This window comes from Mya arenaria, chromosome 5 (assembly GCF_026914265.1).
Source record: "Mya arenaria isolate MELC-2E11 chromosome 5, ASM2691426v1".
Lineage (NCBI taxonomy): Eukaryota > Metazoa > Mollusca > Bivalvia > Myida > Myidae > Mya > Mya arenaria.
This window is the reverse complement of record NC_069126.1, coordinates 27,859,413-27,881,818: the sequence shown is the minus strand read 5'-3', so window position 1 is coordinate 27,881,818 and position 22,406 is coordinate 27,859,413. Positions and strand designations below refer to the sequence as shown.

General features: G+C 35.4%; 1 protein-coding gene across 1 annotated transcript; it reads right to left on the bottom strand.

The window, feature by feature from the left end:
* Positions 1-7,419: 7,419 nt before the first annotated feature.
* LOC128233547 (uncharacterized) lies at positions 7,420-22,161 on the bottom strand. The gene is made up of 9 exons (XM_052947267.1): positions 21,949-22,161; positions 17,170-17,241; positions 15,757-15,786; positions 15,196-15,386; positions 13,139-13,227; positions 12,231-12,491; positions 11,543-11,676; positions 10,347-10,540; positions 7,420-9,932 (listed from the first exon to the last, which is right to left on the bottom strand). The coding sequence occupies exons 1-9, from the start codon at positions 22,071-22,073 to the stop codon at positions 8,515-8,517; spliced, it is 2,514 nt and encodes an 837-aa protein (XP_052803227.1). The 5' UTR covers positions 22,074-22,161; the 3' UTR covers positions 7,420-8,514.
* Between the last annotated feature and the right edge of the window lie 245 nt (positions 22,162-22,406).

Here is a 22,406-nt window from a genome sequence, read left to right as displayed (position 1 = left end):
CGCGATTGCCACTTAAGTTCGCGTGAATGACTTGGTATAAATGTATTTCGCAGGCACCGGAAGCGGAGAAAATGAAGCTTAAAGTTAAAAGAAACAATACATGATAGCTGGGTAATTTGAGGCAGTTGTACGGAATGTGAAATGTTTCTATAAATCAAATTTGTTTACAATGGGGAGAGGGAATCTATTTCATCATTTTGTTTAATGTATTTGCACGATAATGTATTATTTGCTTTTTGTGAGCTTTTGACATAAGATATATATCACACTTATTCATTAAACCGTGTTATTACATTTCAGTTTTATAATAATTTTTTATTAGTATTATTTTATCATCATCAAAATTATTATTATTATTATTATTATTATTATTATTATTATTATTGTTAAAATTATTATTATTATTATTGTTTGTTGTTGTAATTATTATGATAATGGTTATTATTATTATTATTATTATTATTATTATATTATTATTATTATTATTATTATTATTATTATTAACGTTGTCTTTTGTTGCTGTTTCTTTTAATTCTGCTTCGCACCGTTTTTTTTGTAAATATTGTTTTAATAGTGTGTATACTTTTTAACTAATTTTATTTGGTCACCGTCATCATTTTTGTCAAATTATGTTTTAGTATTTCTTTTAAATTTCACTTTCCTAAATTTGTTTCCTGACGTGCTTGTCAGCGACTTCCGGTCAAGCAGATGCTTGATTCCGCCATCATTGTTCCTGATCACCTGGACGCTTTTGTAACGAAAACTCTCATTGGTCACTTAAATGTCGCTTATATCATGACCTATAATTATGGCTGCCTCCTTAAATTTGTGATGAATACGCGGGTTTTGATTAAATATTATCTTGACACCCTAGACAGTCTTTCACACGTCAGTGATGTCGTTGAGAAAATTAATGTGAACAGTCCAAAACGCCGCATGCCGCGTGTTCAGGGCTGTATTCACTTTTATGCACATAGTAGCGTTTACAAGTTTCGTTGTTTCACTGGCGGTCTTAAATTAGTGCATCATCATCCCTGCTCTAAGATCGTTCTGCATTTTCGTTTGATCATTTGGGCGTGTGATCTTTGTCCAGAACAATCTGCGGTTAACACTTTGTAAACATGAAATGATTATTTCATAATTTGATTTTCATAAAAAAACTTTTCCGTATAAATCTATCAGAAAGGCAACTAGAATATACCTATTTTAATTAATTAAGTTCTATGATTTTGTTTTATTCCACATGAAGTTGAATTGCGTCTCCAAATCTACGAAGTATTTTCTTTCAAAATTATAGCCAAAGCTGTCACTTAAAAATATTTTTTTGAAAATAGCAGGTTGATATTCTGTTGGTGCAGATCACGTGCTTTGCGCTGCTTGACGAGAGTAATTCAATTTCCATTTTTTTCTTTCTTTTTCAGATGGTCCTTCATTTAAGTCGCCTTACTTCTGCAACCAAAAGCTGTTGAAATCGGCGCAAAAACGGAAAGTTTTAAGTTTAGAAGATAAATGAATGATTTTTTTCCTTTCATAGAACAATGGATTGTTTAAAACATTGTTGTATATTTCTGTTGTCTGTTAGTTTGTATCTGAGTGGAGCGTTGGCCTCGACCCATATTAACTTATGTTTTGTGTCTTGAGTTTTAGAGACAGCCTCAGAAAAACTACTTCTTAAATCTTTTAAACTGTCTTTTGGTTAACCGGTTTTAACAAAACATGTTTGCCTGATTGTAGAACTGGTTATTTATAAAAAAAAATCACACTCACACGCACACGCAGACGCACGCACTCACGCACGCACGCACGCACGCACGCACACACACACACACACACACACACACACACAACAAGACTTACTATTATTGCCTTTGTTAGAGCGATTGTACAACACAATCAAAGTAATCAAGTTAACAATGTATACAATGTTGAGTATTATGTCTCAAACTCATCTTGATTCTCAAACTCCAGCCCTGCGTCAGTATAAGTATTAGCGGCAATATTGTTCTTAATTGGATTTAAGAAAGATGTAACCTATCGGATCATTTTGTTATTAATAACCGACCAATATAGTGAATAAAGTCAATGATCTGTGACCATAAGCTTGACTTTGGTTGAATATTGACTTTCACCCTGGCTGTGGAAGATCCGTGGTCTAGTGGTAACACACTTGACTGTCAATCCAGGGTTCGCAGGTTCGATTCCTCGCCGCACCGTAAAATACTAATCGTCTTCCGGGAGAGGCGTTAAATGGGGGTGACAGTGCTATACACCGGTGAACGTTAAAGAATCAAAGTAGCTCTAACCAGGGTTACATTCTGTCTGTGCAATGTGTGCAAAAACATAATATGACTATCAATCTTAACGGAGCACTCGCCGAATGGGTAAGGCCCGAGTGCGAGTATTAATAAGCTTACACACATACACACACCCTGGCAGACAATGATATGACACCATCGTTTAGATACCGGTTGCAACTTTTATCATTTTTAATTTTATAGTTCGGGCAGTCAGCAGCACCGACGGTACGTACAATTAGCATATTCTTGTTAAAAATGTCACACTGGGTCAATCTGAAGATATTTATCCCAAAAAGTTCAAGTATCACCCCTTCCTTGCGGAAAATTGTACAGTAACAAGCCCTTGTTGAAATGAAAATTACTATAATAGTCATGCTTGTACGTAACATGTAATTGATTTATGAAAAGCAAAATAACCCACCTGAGATTTTTAGACATTGTCCTTCGTTGAATAACAAATTGAATTCAATTGCTCGCGAACTCTAATGAAGCCATCTTTGGAATAAGGTAAGGCCCCCAATTTCGGTTCTAACCCCCAATTTACTTATCACTATTAAGTAGGTAAATTGTAGCTTGGTTTATGATACGCTATTGGAAATAACAATACATGTGTATTATATGAAAGTTGATACTATTAATCTGGGAAAATTGCCCCGTATTTACGTCGAGGGATTTCAATGCTGCGACAAATTCAACACAATGTGCTTGCTGTTATTATACCTTGCGATATTCCTCACATGTAAACGAACGGGACTATGAATTGAAAAATTATGATATCATTGTACATAAATGATGAATGTGATATGCGTGATAATTTTATACTTTAATGGTTAGAATATCTCATGGGTGTATTTGTTGCAGATTTTTTACTTGTTGAATAAAGAAAGAAGATTCGCTTTAATGCATAATTCATAAAGATGTCTGTATAAACCTCTTCGACACACTAAAGCATTGAACTGCATTTTAAACGTATACATCGACAGTATTAAATCTGATTGAGTTACTTATATGAAAATATAGAAAGCGTTTTAATGAACGTAAACAATAAACAATAAAAACAAAAATTGACACAAATAACAACAACAAGTCTATATTATTATATTGTAAATATTCAAGTACTTAAGATACGCATGTTTTCATATTAAATTCCATTTTAATGACGCACTATTTTGTTTGATGACGTCATTTTACCATTGTGCAATGTTACGTTTATGATGTGACGTCAGCAGAGTGGAATACGGCCGTATTTCACTGGAGTGGAATACGGACTACTTTATTTTGCGATATGATTTATAGCATGTGGATTTGTGATTGGTATATAATTAAAGCTCTTATGAGCTTTTGTCATCGAACAAAGCATTGTTTGTTGTTCTTGCTTCATTAAGTTTGTCTTGCTTTCACTTCGTGATGTTTTTTGTAGCTTCATAGTGCAACAAATCCTAAAGTTAAATACGTATACTGTCTGTAAATGTATGTATTATAATAATTATTCTCATTTAAGTAACAACAATGGAAGAACGACACGTAAGCCAATGGATATCGGAAACAACGCATAACACTCGCATCTAGGTAGTACACGAGTATATAAGTACAGTCGACCCCCTTTGGCTCGAACTTGCTTCGCTCGATTTCCTCGTTAGCTCAAACTGGAATGTAAGGACCGGTTTCTTTCTACTGAAGGTAAGCATTCCCCTGTTAGCCCAAATTGTCCGCGGCTCAAGGTTTTTTCGCCGGTCCCTGGTAGTTCGAGCCAACGGGGTTCGACTGTGGCGGTGGGGTGATGGCTTTGAGTTTATTTTTAAAATCACACTCGGACAAGGCACATTCTGCGAGTGCTCTGATAAGATTGTTAGTCATATTAGGGTTTTGAAGCGCAGTGTACAGACAGATAAATGCTGGTTAGAGCTATCCTGGTTCCTTAACGTGCACCAGTGTATAGCACATTTATTCAAGTTAGGAAATGACTTAAAAAGATTTATGAATACCGCCCCAGTTGTTTTTGTCTCTTAAAATACTGGTGTAAATACTGATATGGAATTATTAGCTACTTGAGTTTGGAATTTAGTAATTATAATAAAATAATGACTATACACTTTTATAAAATTATGATTATAGAGATAGAACTTCTTGTGCGTTTCCAGTTCTCTATCATAATTCTGCATGTTTATATATTAGGTACCAAATAATTTTAACGACATGTCTTACATGATTTTTTTTTAACTATTCTTAATGTTTGAGCGAGCTGTAAACTTTATATTGTATAGATTGGAGACATTAGAGTATGTTAATATGTAGTTGGTAAATTGTAACTCAACTTTGGTGACATTGCACACTTTATTTATTAGTATTTATAATATCGTTCATATTTTTATGGAATATATCACAAGCGAGCGTAAAATTCAGGATATGAACAATAACAAATTTAAAGTTCAACATTTTTTGTCACATACATGTACTCAATTGAGGATGGTCAGATTTATTAACAAAACAGAAAGATAACTGACTTATTTTCTCCATATCAAGTTTTCTTGACAATTTATGAGTTTTTTTTCAATTTTCAAACGCAGTACAGCGACTTAATTGGCGAACAAAAAAGGAAACACTACGAGTATATTATTATTATTGTTGTGTAATTGCAGTTATGACCTATACTGATGATATTAAAATAAACTATTAGCCTTGTTAGTTTTATGACAGGTGCTATTCTATTTTAGATATAAATAAGTGTGTTAGTATCATTACAAAATTTGGTATTGTTCATAGTTTTTATTTTATATACGTTTTTTCCCCTTGCACAATTTGTTCATTGTTTATATCTCAATACATATTTACTGTTGTGTTTACAGAACAAAATGCAGATGCGCGAATAAAAAGTAAAAACTACTCCAACATACATGTATTTATGTCGAAGCGTTATGCCCTTCTTTGTAATGCAAGGGAAATAATCATTTTAAGAAGGAAAACAAGACAAGTTTATTTTTACTTGTGCTCTCCCTTTAACATCCATATGACGTCATTTAGTACATATTACATTTCCATATTAAGAAAATTATGCAACTTTTGAACCCAAACTTATAATTATGTGAAAGTTTCAACGCGGATGTCTGGTGTCTCCATATTATTTTGGTATCATTTGAAAGTTGTATGAGTAGAGAAAGAGTATATGTAAAAAAAATACCGAAAGAACATATCACAAACACAACTTTTAGGCCTTTAAAGATTGCATAATTGGTAATTTCACGTCCGAAATAGTTTGAATTAAGACAATAAAATAAATGCAAACTGCAATGACTCTATCAAAACTGTTTTTGTTTTTGTCATTTATTTGACACATCAGTAATCAGTAAGCAATTCTCTTTTATTTGATACCATAAGTATATGAAGTCATCCGATATTATTACCAATTTTCTGCAAAACATGTTTCTACTTCAGATACATTTAATACAGTTTCCTGTGCAAGTAAAATGTACCTTTGTTACATGTCTGCAGTTAGATTTTCCTCACCATCCTCTGTGTTTAAGATTAAATTGTTTTCTTTTGGTAATTTTAATCCTCTTAACAATGCAAGGGAGACAATCAAAACAGATGTTTCAATGAAGTCACTCTTGAATACTCGTTCTTTGGTATTGTAACGTGCTACGCCAATGAAATACCAACAGATCCCTTCAGAGAAAAGCATGCTCGACCCTGAATGGGTCCACTGGTCTTTATATACAACTTCTCTGTCCACACAGAGCCCGGGCTTTGCTAATTTGCATATTACCAACCAAGTTTACATACGTAGTACGAACGTACTTCCGTTTATAACGGAATGTTATTATGAACGCACATCCGCCGCATACAGCGGACCGTTACAGTATAATTTTGTGTGTGGGTGTGCTTGCGTGCGTGGTTGTGTGTGTGCGTGCGTGCGCGTGCGTGTTCATACTTTTTGCCTAAAGAGCTTTAAGATGTATTAATTTTTGAGAAGTGCACAGCAACTCAGCAAACTATATTTTTGACACGACATGTCGTTAAGCCAGCTCGACACTGAATGTGGCACTTCGTTTGTTGAACCAGTTTCTGATCGTCGGATGTCATTTTTTTAGCCAATCTACATTCATTTTCTGAGTGGCGAATTTCAAAAGTCGACCCAGGTTGACATTCAATGTATAATGTCGTTTGATGTGCATGCGCAATATTTAATGTTGAATGTCGTTAGTTGATCTGATCTCACACAACACAGCTTTTTACGAATAACAATATGGTCCGTTCCGGACAACAAAACCAAACTAATGGGCCGTAGTCAGTATAAAGAAATCATGCAACACATGTTTTGGAAAAGATATTCTTACGTATTGCTTCAGCAAATGTTTTAAAAATTTATGTAAATACTTATAATGTAGTGTAATTATTCAGTGATCTGCTTTTATGTGTCTAAATTAAACTTTTCGTCTAAACAAAACATGCAATAATTCTTATATATGTCAATATTCCTTAGTGCATTATAATATTTGGTAGAATATTTCGAAGTGGACAGTTTACGTTTCAATATTACAAAAAAAAACTGCTTTAATAACTTTCACCAGTGCCAGGGCGAGGAATCAAGTAATTAAAAAGGGGTTCTCAATATTGGCCATAACGCGCCAAAACCGATGTAAACAAACGATTAGGTGACGATAATTTCTGAATAACGTTTTTGACAGAAGATATGAAAAAAAATCTTAGTCTATAAAAGACCATGCTATTTTCTGCTTCCATATGAGTGAAATATTTTAGATTTGCTTGAATAAATGATGCAATCCTTGGCCAAAATATCAGAGTTACATCGTTCTACAAAATACCTTCAAGTTGAATTATTGGCATTGGTTGTGGTCCGTTGTGACCCATGTCAGAACCACTTTGGAGTCACGTGATTCCTCACTCTGAGTGCCCTTTGTCTATATCTGTAACTCGAGGTAACTCGAGTTAACAACATACCACTAATTGTATTCTGAGACTCCAATTTTGTACTCGTGTATGGCTATTGTTTGAAAATAAAGCATGTATCTTTATCTGCTTCAGTTCTGTCTCGCGAGGGTATATCGAATGCATTCTCGTTTGAACATGCATGTTTATATGCAATAAACAAACCATGTTTTCGTTTGAGTTTTTATTGAGCAAAACCGAAACACAATAATAGGTAGAACAAACAATACTGAGTTCACACGAGAGGAAGTAGATGAAAAAATAATAAGGATTGAAGCAGGGAAACAAGTAAGGTTTCAACAAATATTGGTGTCACGAAATACTAGTGACCATATTCAATATAATTCTTAGACCAATCTCATTAAACTCATATGGTAACGTTCACTTCATATTGTAACGTCATGCACATCGTAAAGCGTAACGTCGTGTAGAGTGTATTGGGAATCTGATTTGAATGAGATTGTTCATTGATACGCCTCACTGATTTCAATAAGTCCAATAAGTCCATTGGTCAGTTATTTTTATTGTCCAATCAAAACACTTGGATTCTAAGCTTGAAATTAAGTTAAGGTCTGTGAGATGGTTTTTGAATTAGGCACAGATATTTCAGACATAATTATTCGAAGGTTTTTGAGGTTGTGGTAAACCTGAACTTAGATCGCAGACACCTGTCTCATGATATTGCTCAAGCACTCATATGCACTTTGGCAGAACAAATGGAATGTGAAAAACGTTTAAATAATTATCAACAAACATAACACGTACGGTATCACAAGTAAACATATAAATTTGTAAAATAATACTTAAACAAAATATAACGGTTTATAAAAATATGTGAACAAAACAATATAAGAAGCATTTTCAAATAAAGAATATTATCACAGACATTTTGATATTTAATGAAACAGTTTCATTAAAAGCTCCATAACAAAACAACAGAACTCTTTATTGAGACCTTTCTTCTGCGTTCAAAGGAATAACTTAATTAGAGAACCTTATTCCATACGTTCATACCGTTCTGGTGACGGTTATACTTCTTTATGAAATTACATTCAACGAAATATTCGAAAAAAATCGATTGCGCCTATCATTCTTTCACGCAAAATAGTCACTCACATTAGAATCATACATGCGGCACCATCTATACGGAATAAGCGATAACAATAATCATAATACTGTTAGAGAGTAAACTGGCAGGCTGGCTTACAAGTTTGCTACTATCACCTTTTAGTTTTCTCGTTAAAACCGCCGGTAACTGATTGTGAACAGTTTATCCATGAATTAACTGTCCATTTATGCCCCAGAAGTTGTGTTTCTTTCCCCTCGTTATGTTTTGTCGGAGGTCTGGATTGGATTCGCTGAAGTGTCCGAGGAAATTCCTTCGCACTGCAGTCTTTTCAAAACTGTTTTGAATATCCAGCAAACTTGTCTGTGGTCTTGGCGTCCCGTGGCCAGGCTGCCAACTGAATCTATCATCTTTATAGCCTATACGGTGTACAGGGAATTGCGCTTTGTAGGCCGACTCGAAAGACAAAGAGTGTTGAAGATTGGAGGGAATGAAGTTTGTTCCCTTACTACTAAATTCGTTTCTGTACTCTGAGCTCGGTTCGCTTGAACATGGCTTCTTTTGAAGAGTACTACTGTAGGCGATGAATGGTGTTTCTCCATTTTTCGTTTCATTTGATAATTGAGTTTCAATATTGGTGAATTTTATCCTCGGCAAATTGTTTGGATCGTATGGCATGCCGTCTTGTTCATTTTCTTCTTTTTCTTCAGGCTCCTTGTCGTTTTCGGGGTGATAGAGGGCTTGTACGCTGGAATACTGGGTCGTTGCTATCGGATCGGTGGGTGGTTTTGGACCAGGATCAGAGGCAAGAAGCTCTTTGGTTGTGGTAACCATTCTTGGAGACCCTCTGGTAGGAGCACTGCTTAGACGCAATATACCGCTATCTAGGCTCTTTGCAACCATAACATTATCCGAAAACTTGACGTTCTTTTGTTTTGTAGAACTTGCTTTTCGTACATTGTGAAGATTTTGATTTTCAGCTGACATGACTATGTTCGGTTCGTACCTTGAAAATTTCCCAATCTCCTGTTCTTGTAGAAACTTTCTTGTGTTGTAACTACCTCCCATTGTACTGTCTTTTAAGATTGTTTCACCCTCTTGAACTTTAACTCTAGCAGTTTGCACATTTGGTTGAAGAATAGACTTCTGAAACTCTTTTAAGTCATTATGCTGGATCGAGTGTTCGATTGGTTCACGCCGGTCACCAGCCAAATTTGGCTGAGTGTAATTAAATGTTCTACTGTATCGAAATGCATCCCTCATATCTTGATTAAGTTTCGTTGGTAGATTCAGAGCATCCATATGAGAAGTCCTCGTATTCATAATTTCTGGCCCACTTACATCCAACGCATTCATGTTGTAAGCAAGTCTTTCGGGTGAGTAACTGGTTTTATAAAGACCAGCCCTTTCTTCGTTGTATTTACCCTCATGACCGTAAAATGTCGTTGGCCGCTCTGTCTTGCCAGAGAGAGCCATCTTGTTGTTAAGGGCAGTGACGTCATGCCCGGGTGAGTGGGCTTCGAGAACTTTCCATCTGTTCTGTGCCTCCATTTCTTGGAAGTTCTTGTCTTGGTCTCGCTTTGTAGATTCCAAATAAGTTGCCTGTGGACCACCTGGGCGACCTTTGGAGGAAGGAATAAAAGATTGACTATATGACAGAAATAAAACGGTAAAATGTCTAAGTATTATAGATAACTGTTTATCGTATATTCAATAGTATTGTGAGCAGAGCCATCATAAAAATGTTGTAATTACTTATAGGTGAATATTTTATTTCGAACTTTGACTTTTCTGATTTCAGCGAATTGTGATAGATTTCTTCTTGTCTCATTGAATATATGTTTTGATAAAGCGTTTTCTTCCGTTAACTTATAAAACGGAAGAGGTTGATTAAAAAGACGATCGTTTGTACTTAAGCCGATACACATGAACAGAGGATTTTATCTTGAATGCGAAATTATGAAAATACGACAGCATTTGCCCCGAAACTTTCCGAACACCCCTCGTACACCCCTTGACAAACCAACGTTAATTACCTGCTGGTATGTATGGGACTCTCTCAGGAATGCCTTTGCTGTCTGAAAGGTGTTTCAAATTCGGGTCTGCGTGCGCAACTTTCTCCAATTCCCGCCACCTCTCCTTTTCCTTCTCAGCGATATCGTCCGGGAAACTGGCGTACTCTTTACCATTGAGTAGTCTATGCTCTTCTCGTTCACTGAGAGTCTTCATTCTAGAAAGACAGATGATGAGGTTAAACATGATATCAGCATCGATAAAAGTATCAAGAGCAACGCCAACAGCAAAAACAATAAGTATGACAGCAATAAATAGTTGTCTGGATAGTTTTACTAATGAAGACTGTACTACTTTAAGTAGTGGTAGTGGTAGTGGTAGTTCTAATGGTATTGGTTGTGGTGGTTGGCAGAAGTGGTGGTGGTGGTGGTTGTGGTGGTGGTGGTGGTGATGGTGATAGTCGTAGTAGTAGTAGTAGTCGTAGTAGTCGTAGTAGTCGTAGTAGTAGTAGTAGTAGTAGTAGTAGTAGTAGTAGTAGTAGTAGTAGTAGTAGTAGTAGTAGTCGTAGTAGTAGTAGTAGTAGTAGTAGTAGTAGTAGTAGTAGTAGTAGTAGTAGTAGTAGTAGTAGTAGTCGTAGTAGTAGTAGTTGTAGTAGTAGTAGTAGTAGTAGTAGTAGTAGTAGTAGTAGTAGTAGTAGTAGTAGTAGTAGTAGTAGTAGTAGTAGTAGTAGTAGTCGTAGTAGTAGTCGTAGTAGTAGTCGTCGTATTAGTAGTAGTAGTAGTAGTAGTAGTAGTAGTAGTAGTAGTAGTAGTAGTAGTAGTAGTAGTAGTAGTAGTAGTAGTAGTAGTAGTAGTCGTATTAGTAGTAGTAGTAGTAGTAGTAGTAGTAGTCGTATTAGTAGTATTAGTAGTATTAGTAGTCGTATTAGTAGTCGTCGTAGTAGTAGTCGTAGTAGTAGTAGTAGTAGTCGTACTAGTAGTGGTATTAGTAGTCGTATTAGTAGTCGTCGTAGTAGTAGTCGTAGTAGTAGTAGTCGTATTAGTAGTCGTAGTCGTAGTCGTAGTAGTAGAAGTAGTAGTTGTAGTATTTGTTGTTCTTATGTGTTGTTGTGCTATTTTTTTTGGTATAAAATGTTGAATCCAAACTACACATGGTAAAATAGAGAAGAACTCAAGCTATAATTTACTTTTCGCATTTAAATGTCAAATACAATTATTACCTGATATAATTAGGGTTTTCAGGCGCGTTCGCCGCTGCAGCTGTCTTCAACTGTGGTGGTTTGGGTATTAACATTTTGGATATTCTACCATCAAAGGGCCGCGGTGGATCAAATGTGTTGATCGATCGAGGATACTGAAATCAAAATAACAAAACATGATGATGAAACCATTTACCATGTATTACATAATGCGTTCATAATGCGTTCATGTACTGTCTGCCTACAATGCCTTGATGGTGAAAGTGGTAAACGATGAATGCAGTTGAATGGAACATTTTCATTAAGCAAGTATTTATAATGTGAAAGAGAACAATAATATCATTGGCAATCAATAAAAGAATAATAACCTATTTTAGCTTGAAATACCTATGAATAGATTTAATAAATGATGGGATGGGAAGTAACTTAGTTGCCTTGTATATATATTAAGTTCGATTGTCTTTCTGCACATCGACTCCTATACTTAATTTCGCGTGTTTTCCTTCTGACCCTATAAAGGCACTTTTTCAATGGTATACATGTTATATTGATGTAAAAAAGATTATCCTTTAATTCATCGCTAGCGTTTCAGTACATAATCCATTAATCCTACAAGACTTTCCAGAAAATATCCCCTAATGAAATCGATTATTGAATATATTTGTGGCTGCCTAAATTTAAGTAAATTTAAAACATTTTTAGAACTTACTATGTTATCGTCTGTGATGCCAGTTGCGCTGTAGAAATTGGTCTTGTCGCCATGATTGTCCAGCTTGTTTGGATTGGCCGGACCGAGGCCAGTGTGTTGTCTGTCGTAGGTCGTCTGCCATTGGTCCCGCTCGACATTACGCATGGCTGTCGCGGTGCGGACGCTGACTTTCATGTCACCCTCACGTGACTGTAGATTTGGCGCCACAATTTTGGGTGGGATTGGGTAGAAATCTTGCCTCCCGTTGTGCACCTTTACTTTCTGGAAATATACATTTATTGTTAATACATTATTTCAAACTTATTTACTTTTACAATGATTGTTGAAGAAGTTATTGCATGTTACAATAATCTCTCTCGTTGGGACTATGTTGCACGAGAGTGTGGTCTTATGTTTTAGGGGAAACCGGAGTATCCGGAGGAAACCCACATGTCCGGCTTGGTGGCCACAAACCAAAATCACATGCGCCCAGGTCGGGAATCGAATCCGGATCGCCTATGTGAGAAACGAGTGCAGTAGCCACTGCGCTAACCAGACAATTGGCCAATGTTAATGTTAAGACATTCAAGATTGAACGCAACGTACATGTGGTATGTGTTACATAACTTTTTAATCAATAAATTCATGAACATGTCAAAACAATGTTTTGATTTATCGATGAAAACATTAGTTTAATGATAAATGATATTTTAATTATGTCCGGTAAATTGTGTTTGTATGTATCTTCCTGGTAATCTTCTTAGCCCTCACCATTAAACAAGCTCACAGTGTTAGGCTTGTGAGATTGTCCATAAAATTTCCATTCCTTTATGGTTAAAGCTTTAATCTGACTGAAACTTCACAGTCTTACTAAGCGAATCGTTTATTGATAAGACTGTTTTGATCGAACGTATTAATTTCATACTAACCTGGTTAAAGCCATGCTCCCCAACCCATTCCAGACCTTCCTTTTCGGAATTTTTCGGCAATGACTGGATTTCCCGTCGATCACCAAAACCTGAGTTCAATAAAAGACATCATTTTTTCAACAGCTTCCATTGAAATTAAAAAAAAATCATAACGTATTAAAGAATTCGGTATGGCTCCTTTTTTAATTGAGCATACTGGTATGTCATAGACAATCGTTTTGAAAATTAAAATATATCTTATGTTCAAAATAGAAACGCTTAGTAATAGTTAGATGACATGAAGTAACATCTTAATGATTAAGAATGGACGGAGTGAGCGTAGGTCTAGAATGCAACCTTATTGGCTGACACATTGTGAATGTAAACTCTGACGCAAGGAGTGTGTATTGGATGAATGAAAGTAGACGGACCTTTAGACACCCACGAACGTTGATTTATTTTACTGGGTTAGCCTAGCACTAATGATTAGCTATCTGAAATATAGTTGGTCGGAAATACAGGTTGTATAATTCATTGGGTTTAGAAGAAGTGTTCACGCTTCTCTTGATAGATACATTGGTAAGATTGAATGACCCCGAATGACTGGAAACTAAACTACACGGTTGAATATAAAATGACCCCGAATGACTGGAAACTAAACTTCACGGTTGAAGATTGAATGACCCCGAATGACTGGAAACTAAACTACACGGTTGAAGATTGAATGACCCCGAATGACTGGAAACTAAACTACACGGTTGAATATTGAATGACCCCGAATGACTGGAAACTAAACTACACGGTTGAATATTGAATGACCCCGAATGACTGGAATCTAAACGGTTAAAGATTGAATGACCCCGAATGACTGGAAACTAAACTTCACGGTTGAAGATTGAATGACCCCGAATGACTGGAAACTAAACTACACGGTTGAATATTGAATGACCCCGAATGACTGGAAACTAAACTACACGGTTGAATATTGAATGACCCCGAATGACTGGAAACTAAACCACACGGTTGAATATTGAATGACCCCGAATGACTGGAAACTAAACCACACGGTTGAATATTGAATGACCCCGAATGACTGGAAACTAAACTACACGGTTGAAGATTGAATGACCCCGAATGACTGGAATCTAAACGGTTGAAGATTGAGTGGCACCGAATGACTGGAAACTAAACTACATGGTTGAAGTTTGAATGACCCCGAATGACTGGAAACTAAACGGTTGAATATTGAGTGACCCCGAATGACTGGAAACTAAACTACACGGTTGAAGATTGAATGACCCCGAATGACTGGAAACTAAACTACACGGTTGAAGATTGAATGACCCCGAATGACTGGAAACTAAACTACACGGTTGAATATTGAATGACCCCGAATGACTGGAAACTAAACCACACGGTTGAATATTGAATGACCCCGAATGACTGGAAACTAAACTACACGGTTGAAGATTGAATGACCCCGAATGACTGGAATCTAAACGGTTGAAGATTGAGTGGCACCGAATGACTGGAAACTAAACTACATGGTTGAAGATTGAATGACCCCGAATGACTGGAAACTAAACGGTTGAAGATTGAGTGACCCCGAATGACTGGAAACTAAACTACACGGTTGAATATTGAATGACCCCGAATGACTGGAAACTAAACTACACGGTTGAAGATTGAATGACCCCGAATGACTGGAAACTAAACTACACGGTTGAAGATTGAGTGACCCCGAATGACTGGAAACTAAACTACACGGTTGAAGATTGAATGACCCCGAATGACTGGAAACTAAACTACACGGTTGAATATTGAGTGACCCCGAATGACTGGAAACTAAACTACACGGTTGAAGATTGAATGACACCGAATGACTGGAAACTAAACGGTTGAAGATTGAATGACCCCGAATGACTGGAAACTAAACGGTTGAAGATTGAGTGACCCCGAATGACTGGAAACGAAACTACACGGTTGAAGATTGAATAACCCCGAATGACTTTGAGTCCTATAGGGTTGGGTTTGTTTTCATTTATATCATGGTTATCGAGACAAAAATGATAGCATGCCTTTTGTTTTGTGAACGATCTGTACATCATACGCTTTCGCCGGCATTTCATGGCTGATTGGTTTCTCTCCTCTCGCGGCCACGCCCCTTTTTGGATCCATGTCGCTGTCAAAGCGCGGGAAGAGGGCAGCACGGGGCATATGGGAGGAGTACGGGTGCTCCGACGGGAAGGTCTTGTTGACCATGATAGGGCTGGAACATTCAGGTAGGGGAACTTATTTATAGTAAAAATAAAACATAAAATGTCAAACTCACATGAATAAGTCTATCATACTTGAATAAACAGATAATTGTCTTATTCTTTCTTGCAGATACTTTGTACATATTGAACATTGAACATGATATATCAAAATAAATCAACCGTGTATGTTTGTTTTGTTTTTGTTTTTATAGATCAGTTTGATGTAATGTTCTGTGTACAACATGTGTCTACGTATACTTTAATATCAGATAAAACAGTATTCATTTCAAATTAACATATATAACAAGTCAAAAATTTACAATATTACAAAGGAAAAGAAACGGAAAACAAGTTACAAAAAACCCAGTTGTAAACACTTACCCCATTGCGCTCTCGTGGGGATCAGGTACTCTGCAAAAACATAAAAAAAAAAGAAAAATAAAGGATAAATTTACATTTATAATAGCAAAGACATTTGTTGACAGAATGACTAAGCATCGCAGTTTTCGTTTTAATGTTGCGAAAGAACAATCGAGATTTGTCTTTCGGCGCCGGTGTACAGATTTTCAACGTTGGTCGCTACTCAGACAATACGAAAGAAACTCATATTTAACTGCAAATCACTGTAATTGAATTCATAATTCTTCTCTTTGTAAGGAAATGTTTGACTTCAGCGTAAAAATCAACCAGATATTGACTCAATGATCGTACAGAAACGAAGTGGAATTACTTCGTCTATGTAAACAAAAGCTTGAGTAATAAATGGCATGCAGCTAAGTGATTTAAACCACAACTCCAATCTGGTAGGAGTAAACTTCAAGTATTTGATTGAACTTCACTTGAAATCATTTGCTTTATTGGAGGCCGGTGTGGGTTTTATATTTAGAGCTTGTGTATACCCTCTCCAACTCCCATTCAGATAGTCTTATCTCAATAACAATTGTAAGAATGTGATATGCAGTAGTTGCTTCGCTCGCAAGGTCAATGTTTGCTATATTGATCACAGCTACTGGTATGAAGTTTACATTAAGGTAACGCAAAGTTTCAGTCAAACGAGTAAAGTTGGCATTTAAACCTTCGTATATGTTGATATTAATTCTGCCTTAAGCTGAGAACCAATAAGCCGATAAAACGTTAATCTGTTTTACTTAATGCTATCATTGCGTCTTAAAGAAAAAGTAATGATAAATTAGCATTGCAACAGAATAGGATTTAAGTTTTCGATTGATTTTTTTTCAAATTCACTTTTCATGAGAGCAGGTGTAAGGTTGTATGTAATTCCATGGTTTATTGACAGAACGTTTAATTGCAATTAATAATTCACAAACGCTGAAATATTGATGTCAAAGAGATCTTTTCATAATGCAAAAACAGTTTCTCCCTATGATAAATGTTTTACATTGAAATATAAAGGTTTTTATTTTTATATTAAATTACAACTGTTAACAACATGATATTTATAACGGAGTAAATCGTATCAGTATGAATTAAACAGTTCAAAAGCGTTCAGTGTATTGTTCAACTTACAATTCATTGTAATTCATAGTTTTTCGGTATATAATTAAAACACTAACTTACAGTTCTTTGTATATTGTGTAACTTACAGGCAGTTCATTGTTACCGAATAAAAACACTAACTTACAGGCAGTTCATTGTTACCGAATAAAAACACTAACTTACAGGCAGTTCATTGTTACCGAATAAAAACACTAACTTACAGGCAGTTCATCGTTGTCGAATAAAAACACTAACTTACAGGCAGTTCATCGTTGTCGAATAAAAACATTAACTTACAGTTCATCGTTGCTGCGTACATTGCTGAGCTTCAGCTGGGTGAGTCTGTAGAACTGCTCATTCGGCTGCCCACTGAAAGGAGAGGCGGGTTAGGTTGAATTCAATTCAACATTTTGATGTATGTGTAATCTTTCGTCTTTGTTGTTTGGTCAAGTTATGTGTGTATCCCTCGTCTAGTGTTTCTTAGGCCATATATGAGGTTCTTAACAGGGTATTCGTTATGTATTCGCCTTCATGAGCATGGGCGGTTCAAGGAATTACCGTTAGAGGGGGCGTAACTTAGGGTTGCAACATTTTGACATGCGCCCTCCCTAACAACTGAAATCATTATGGTTTAAAGTGTTGGCTGGGGGGGGGGGGGGTATTCCCCCAAGAATGTTTTAACTAGGGATGCAAACGAATGGCAAAATTGATATTCGAATATTCGGTAATTCTTTCGATCGAATATTCGAATATTCGATTACCGAAATACATATTTTGGAAGATATAGTAAACTACTATTATTATTCGCTTAAATAATAGCCGGGGCACTTTGACCCTATTTGTCGTAGCGGCGGACCCCGATTTTCCCCAAATATGCCTTTGAAATTCGCAATTTTCAGGAAAAAAAAGAATACATTATAAACAGACAAACAACACAATCAAATAATTTCAATTCCGCTGCCTTTATATGTGTAAACAATGTGAAATTAGATGGATTCCTAGTCAAATAGCGTTTTACGCCAACGGAGGGTCTTTCCATAGGACAAGCAGCCTCGTTCTGAGATTGATCTTTAAATTGACTAAATGTAACTATGGAAAACCCAAACCAACTCGGCAACTAGTAAAAAAAAACGAAAACATATCTGGAATTGACTCATCCAGTGTTCAACAATAGAGGAAATATATCCTAAAACGCTATACTATACATTTAAATTTTAAAGCGCGAACATAGTATCGAAACATGGAAAACAATTTAAAGCACATATATGTAACAACATTATTGTAGCACGTGGCATTCATATCATCACGGCGATTTGAGCTATGTTGCCAAGCTTAATTTGCAGCCAGGACAAAACAATGGTGTTAAAGCCGATTCCTAGTCAGTTATTGTAAAGGTAAGGGGACTTTTTACAGTACCCGACGATATGTCTCTTAATGACATATGACACGTGTTTAGTATATTGTCATCACATTCACACCTCTGGCATTAGGGGCCAGTCGTTGTAAAAACAAAACAAACGAACTTTATAAACAAAAGCAGTGTTGTAGGCAAAAGGTTTTGAATTTTCTTTATTGAGAATTAGTATCATTACTCTTTTTCCGAATATTCGAATACCGATTTTGACATTCGAATACCAAACGTTTGATCGAATATTCGAATATTCGAATATTCGTTTGCATCCCTAGACTTTTAACAGTTCAAGTCCGAAATGGTGCATTTTGAGCGTATTATTTAACTTTTTTCTCTGTTATTACTTAAAAAAACTGAAACTTCCTTGATTTAGTGTGTGTGTGTGTGTGTCATACATACAAATAATAACACGACGTTCTTACGTTCTGGTCGGAAACCACTGAAGAGAAGCCCAAATGCCCTTAAATAGGTGATCGATAGTATTTCTATGAACTATCTGCTTCATAGTCGCTTCATCACATAATTGACGGTTGGGTTAGAACTTTGTTAAGTTAACAACGTGATTAACGTCCTCGTTGTTAACTTTCAAACGTAAACTATTATGTTTAAGCTATTGTTATTAATTTAAACAACAACATATGAGACATATGACATAAATCTTTTTAAAAATACAGAAGATTAAAATGAATCCACTCATATTTCAGAGCAGTAAGGATTTGAAAGTTAACAACGTTGTGAACGATCGGCCCAATGCGTCAAAAGGCTGTTATCTTAACAGTCTATGTGCTACAATGTAAAAAATCAATCGCAATACAATAAAATAAAAATAATAAAATAAAAATGCTTTGAAAATATACTGTGTTTGGCAATAAACAGGTGATAAAATTGCAATTTATTATGATATTGCAGCACTGCGTGGTAATATTAACAAGATTTCCGTAACAATTGCTGGCACGTTGCCTTATATACAAGAACTTGGCCATATATCTGCAAAATCAATAAATACAGGAAAATCAATTTCCGTTTTATTTGTTTGCAACACAAGTGAAATGAAATATAGTGAAAAAAACTCCGGCAGTAAATGTTCGAAAAACACACAATGCAAAAATCTCGGTTTCAATCATTCATTCAGTTTCTTTAAAAGAGTACGATTTGAATAGAGTTTAAGATTGTTCATTGAATAACAGGTCATATAAGGTTTCAACATATCCATATGAAAAGAATGGTAAACAAATACATTGGCACTATTTCCTGTATTTGTTTAAAGATGCACTTTTACTCCCAAATAAGATTTACCACAATTAATACAATTGTTTTAATATACCAAAAAGGATGACTAAACGTTAAAAACAATGGTTTTTATGAAGGATACCGAGTTTAATTTAAAAGAAAGGTGCAGAAAACACGGTATTTCTACCTTATGAGACTATAGTAAATCACAGTAAATCTTTTAGCATTCACCAATCATTTAATATTTTTGCGTGTTCAGATATTTAATACCTGGTTAAAAGCTTGGTATCAATAATTAATATTTTCCATAAATGCATTATTTAGTAAGTAGCTTAGGGTTTATCACTCAAAATGTATGTTTGTTATAGTGTCACTTTAATGGTTACATTACATGATAAATGAATTCATTTCACGTGAACGCATTTTTTTCTTCGGAAATGAAAATTAATAAATAAAAACTCGAAATAAAAGTCACGAATTTCTTGGTCAAAAGAAGAATCGCAGTAGTTGAATGATGTTGTTGATTCATATTTTTTTAAAAACACCAATTGTTTTATTGTTGACAAGTAAATGCAATCATTAGATAAACTTTACAAATACTCGTTGGCAATCAGATAATCAAGGTCGATAATGGTCGGAAACACAAGCGATAAAACATTTTACTGCTAGACGTCTTGAATAATTTATACCCCTTGTTTAGAAACGTCTCCCTGTGCTTTATCTCAAAACAATAGAATATATGGATCCAGGACACTCATTCTAAATGAAGTTGTTTGTCACTCCTACTCGAGATGTTTGCAATAACAAACGCCTCTCGACTTTTAGTAGTTTATACAAACTCATATTAGCTCGATTATAAAGATAGCTAAACACTGATATTAACCCTCCTCAAGACCCTCTCTTGGGTAGAAACCAGTACTAGTGTCTCTTTATAGAGGTCATGAGAAAGAACCCCTGAACGGACACCTATACAGTCGAACCCCGTTGGCTCCAAAACGTTTGGCTCGATATTCTCGTTGGCTCGAACTGGATGTAAAGGGCCGATTTCTTTAAACTGAATGTAAGCATTCCCGCTTCGCTCGAATTCCACGAGGCTCGAGGTATTTTCGACGGTCTCTGTGATTTCGAGCCATCGGGGTTCGATAATACCACTATGTAAAATTATCCCTCCCACCTTTAAAGACCCTAATTTCGTCGCTTACAAAAGAAATAACATGTTAAGATGTCTGTATAAATTTACATTCATTTGGTTTGTCATCCAGGTCAGTTTGTATGTGTTCGTATTATACATTGATACTTCAATTGCTTTCCCCGGATAGATGTTTATTCTAGTGATGTCAATATTTATTAATATAATCATTCCACTGAGTCTTTTGTGAATTGTCGTTATGACATTGAACATTTGAAACATATTTTAATTCTAAGAAAAAAAAAAATGTGAAGCGAGGTCCTCGAACCTGGTTAATCCCTTGCTGGTTTCCAGGATCGCACCAGGGCGATACCCCCAATACCTTTCTATTTATAGGTAAACGAGTGGTTGAATTAATGTTCAGTTTTAATGTCCTGTCCTGTATAGGACGTATATTTTCTGTTCAGGGCTTTAAAGACCCTTGTGCCATAAAACTAGACCAATATTGTGCCACCTGGCTTGGCCAAGTGGCTTAAAATGAAGTATAATGAACATTCATTTCTATAGAAAGTGAAATTAATTATAGAAGTGTTTTTTCGATCACATTTCAAGACAGCGTTGTCAACGTGAATGTCTTTCATATATTGGTTTTCACTTTGTTTTAAACTATGTCATCATTAATTATGGAAACCTTATTGTTTAAACTTAACAAGCATGTAAAATGTTGATATGGATTGTAAACCTTAAGATAAGAATTTAAATAGTTGATTGTTAAAATGTTAGCATTTAAAATGGGATTATTACCGAATAAATGTTTTTAAGGACTAATTGTTTACATATAGTACATAAGAGTTATAATGTTAAAATAAAAACACAACTTTTTTGTATTTTACATAGTAGACGCTTTTGCTCAATGTTTTTTATTGCCAAGTATTCAATGTCCGTTTTGTAAGATATTATTTGCATTTCTGATATAAAAATCTGTTTAGAAATTGAAGTAGAATTATGTTACAAAAGAAGTCAAGAAAATGGTTAAATGAGTTTTATTATTCAAATTTAGAAGTTTTGTTATCTTAAAGGTCCATTGACATGTTATAAATCTGAGACATCGATAAATAAATAGACCGATCTGTCTACATGACGAGATAAGACCATTTAACGACCATGTTAATGCATCTAACAAACAAATGTCTTATTAGTTAAACTCGTATATCTCTAAATCAGCATCAAGATCTACAGACAGATTAGATGGAAATGATAAATGTTTTAAGACAGAAACATGAGACATGTAGACAAATTGACTTACCTATATTGCCATGTCGGAGCCTTGGGAAGAAACAAATCATCATCTTCCTTATATTTCCCTGTGCCCCACTCCTTCGGCAGTTTAGGCACATGGTCCGATTTGCGGAAAAGTTCCAGGGACGTCATTTTGGTCCCTGTTTAAATCAAAACTTTATTCCATATGTTAAACCACCCGATAGACTCTTAATCGCGTCGAGCGTTGCTAGGCTTTATTGTTAACCGACTGGTTTTCATTACATACCGGATATGATCATAGTGAAGTAAATTGTAATACGCGATTATTGATCCAGTCTAGAGCAGAATTACAGCCCGGTATATTCAAAAGGCAGTGTTTAAACCTTATACAAGGAGATTAAGAATAACAATTACCTCTATAATATTAAATAGTATTGACATGCATGTTTCAATAGTTAAGTAAGTGTATCCTTTAGATTAAACGCTTGATAAAAAATAAATAAA

Excerpts from the sequence above, each read along its gene's own strand:
- LOC128233547 (XM_052947267.1), bottom strand. The coding sequence starts at position 22,073 with ATGACGTCCCTGGAACTTTTCCGCAAATCGGACCATGTGCCTAAACTG. Across the intron at positions 15,387-15,756 it reads CCCCACGAGAGCGCAATGGG|CCCTATCATGGTCAACAAGA; the intron begins GTAAGTGTTTAC and ends TGAATGTTCCAG. Across the intron at positions 13,228-15,195 it reads GATCGTTCACAAAACAAAAG|GTTTTGGTGATCGACGGGAA; the intron begins GCATGCTATCAT and ends TATTGAACTCAG.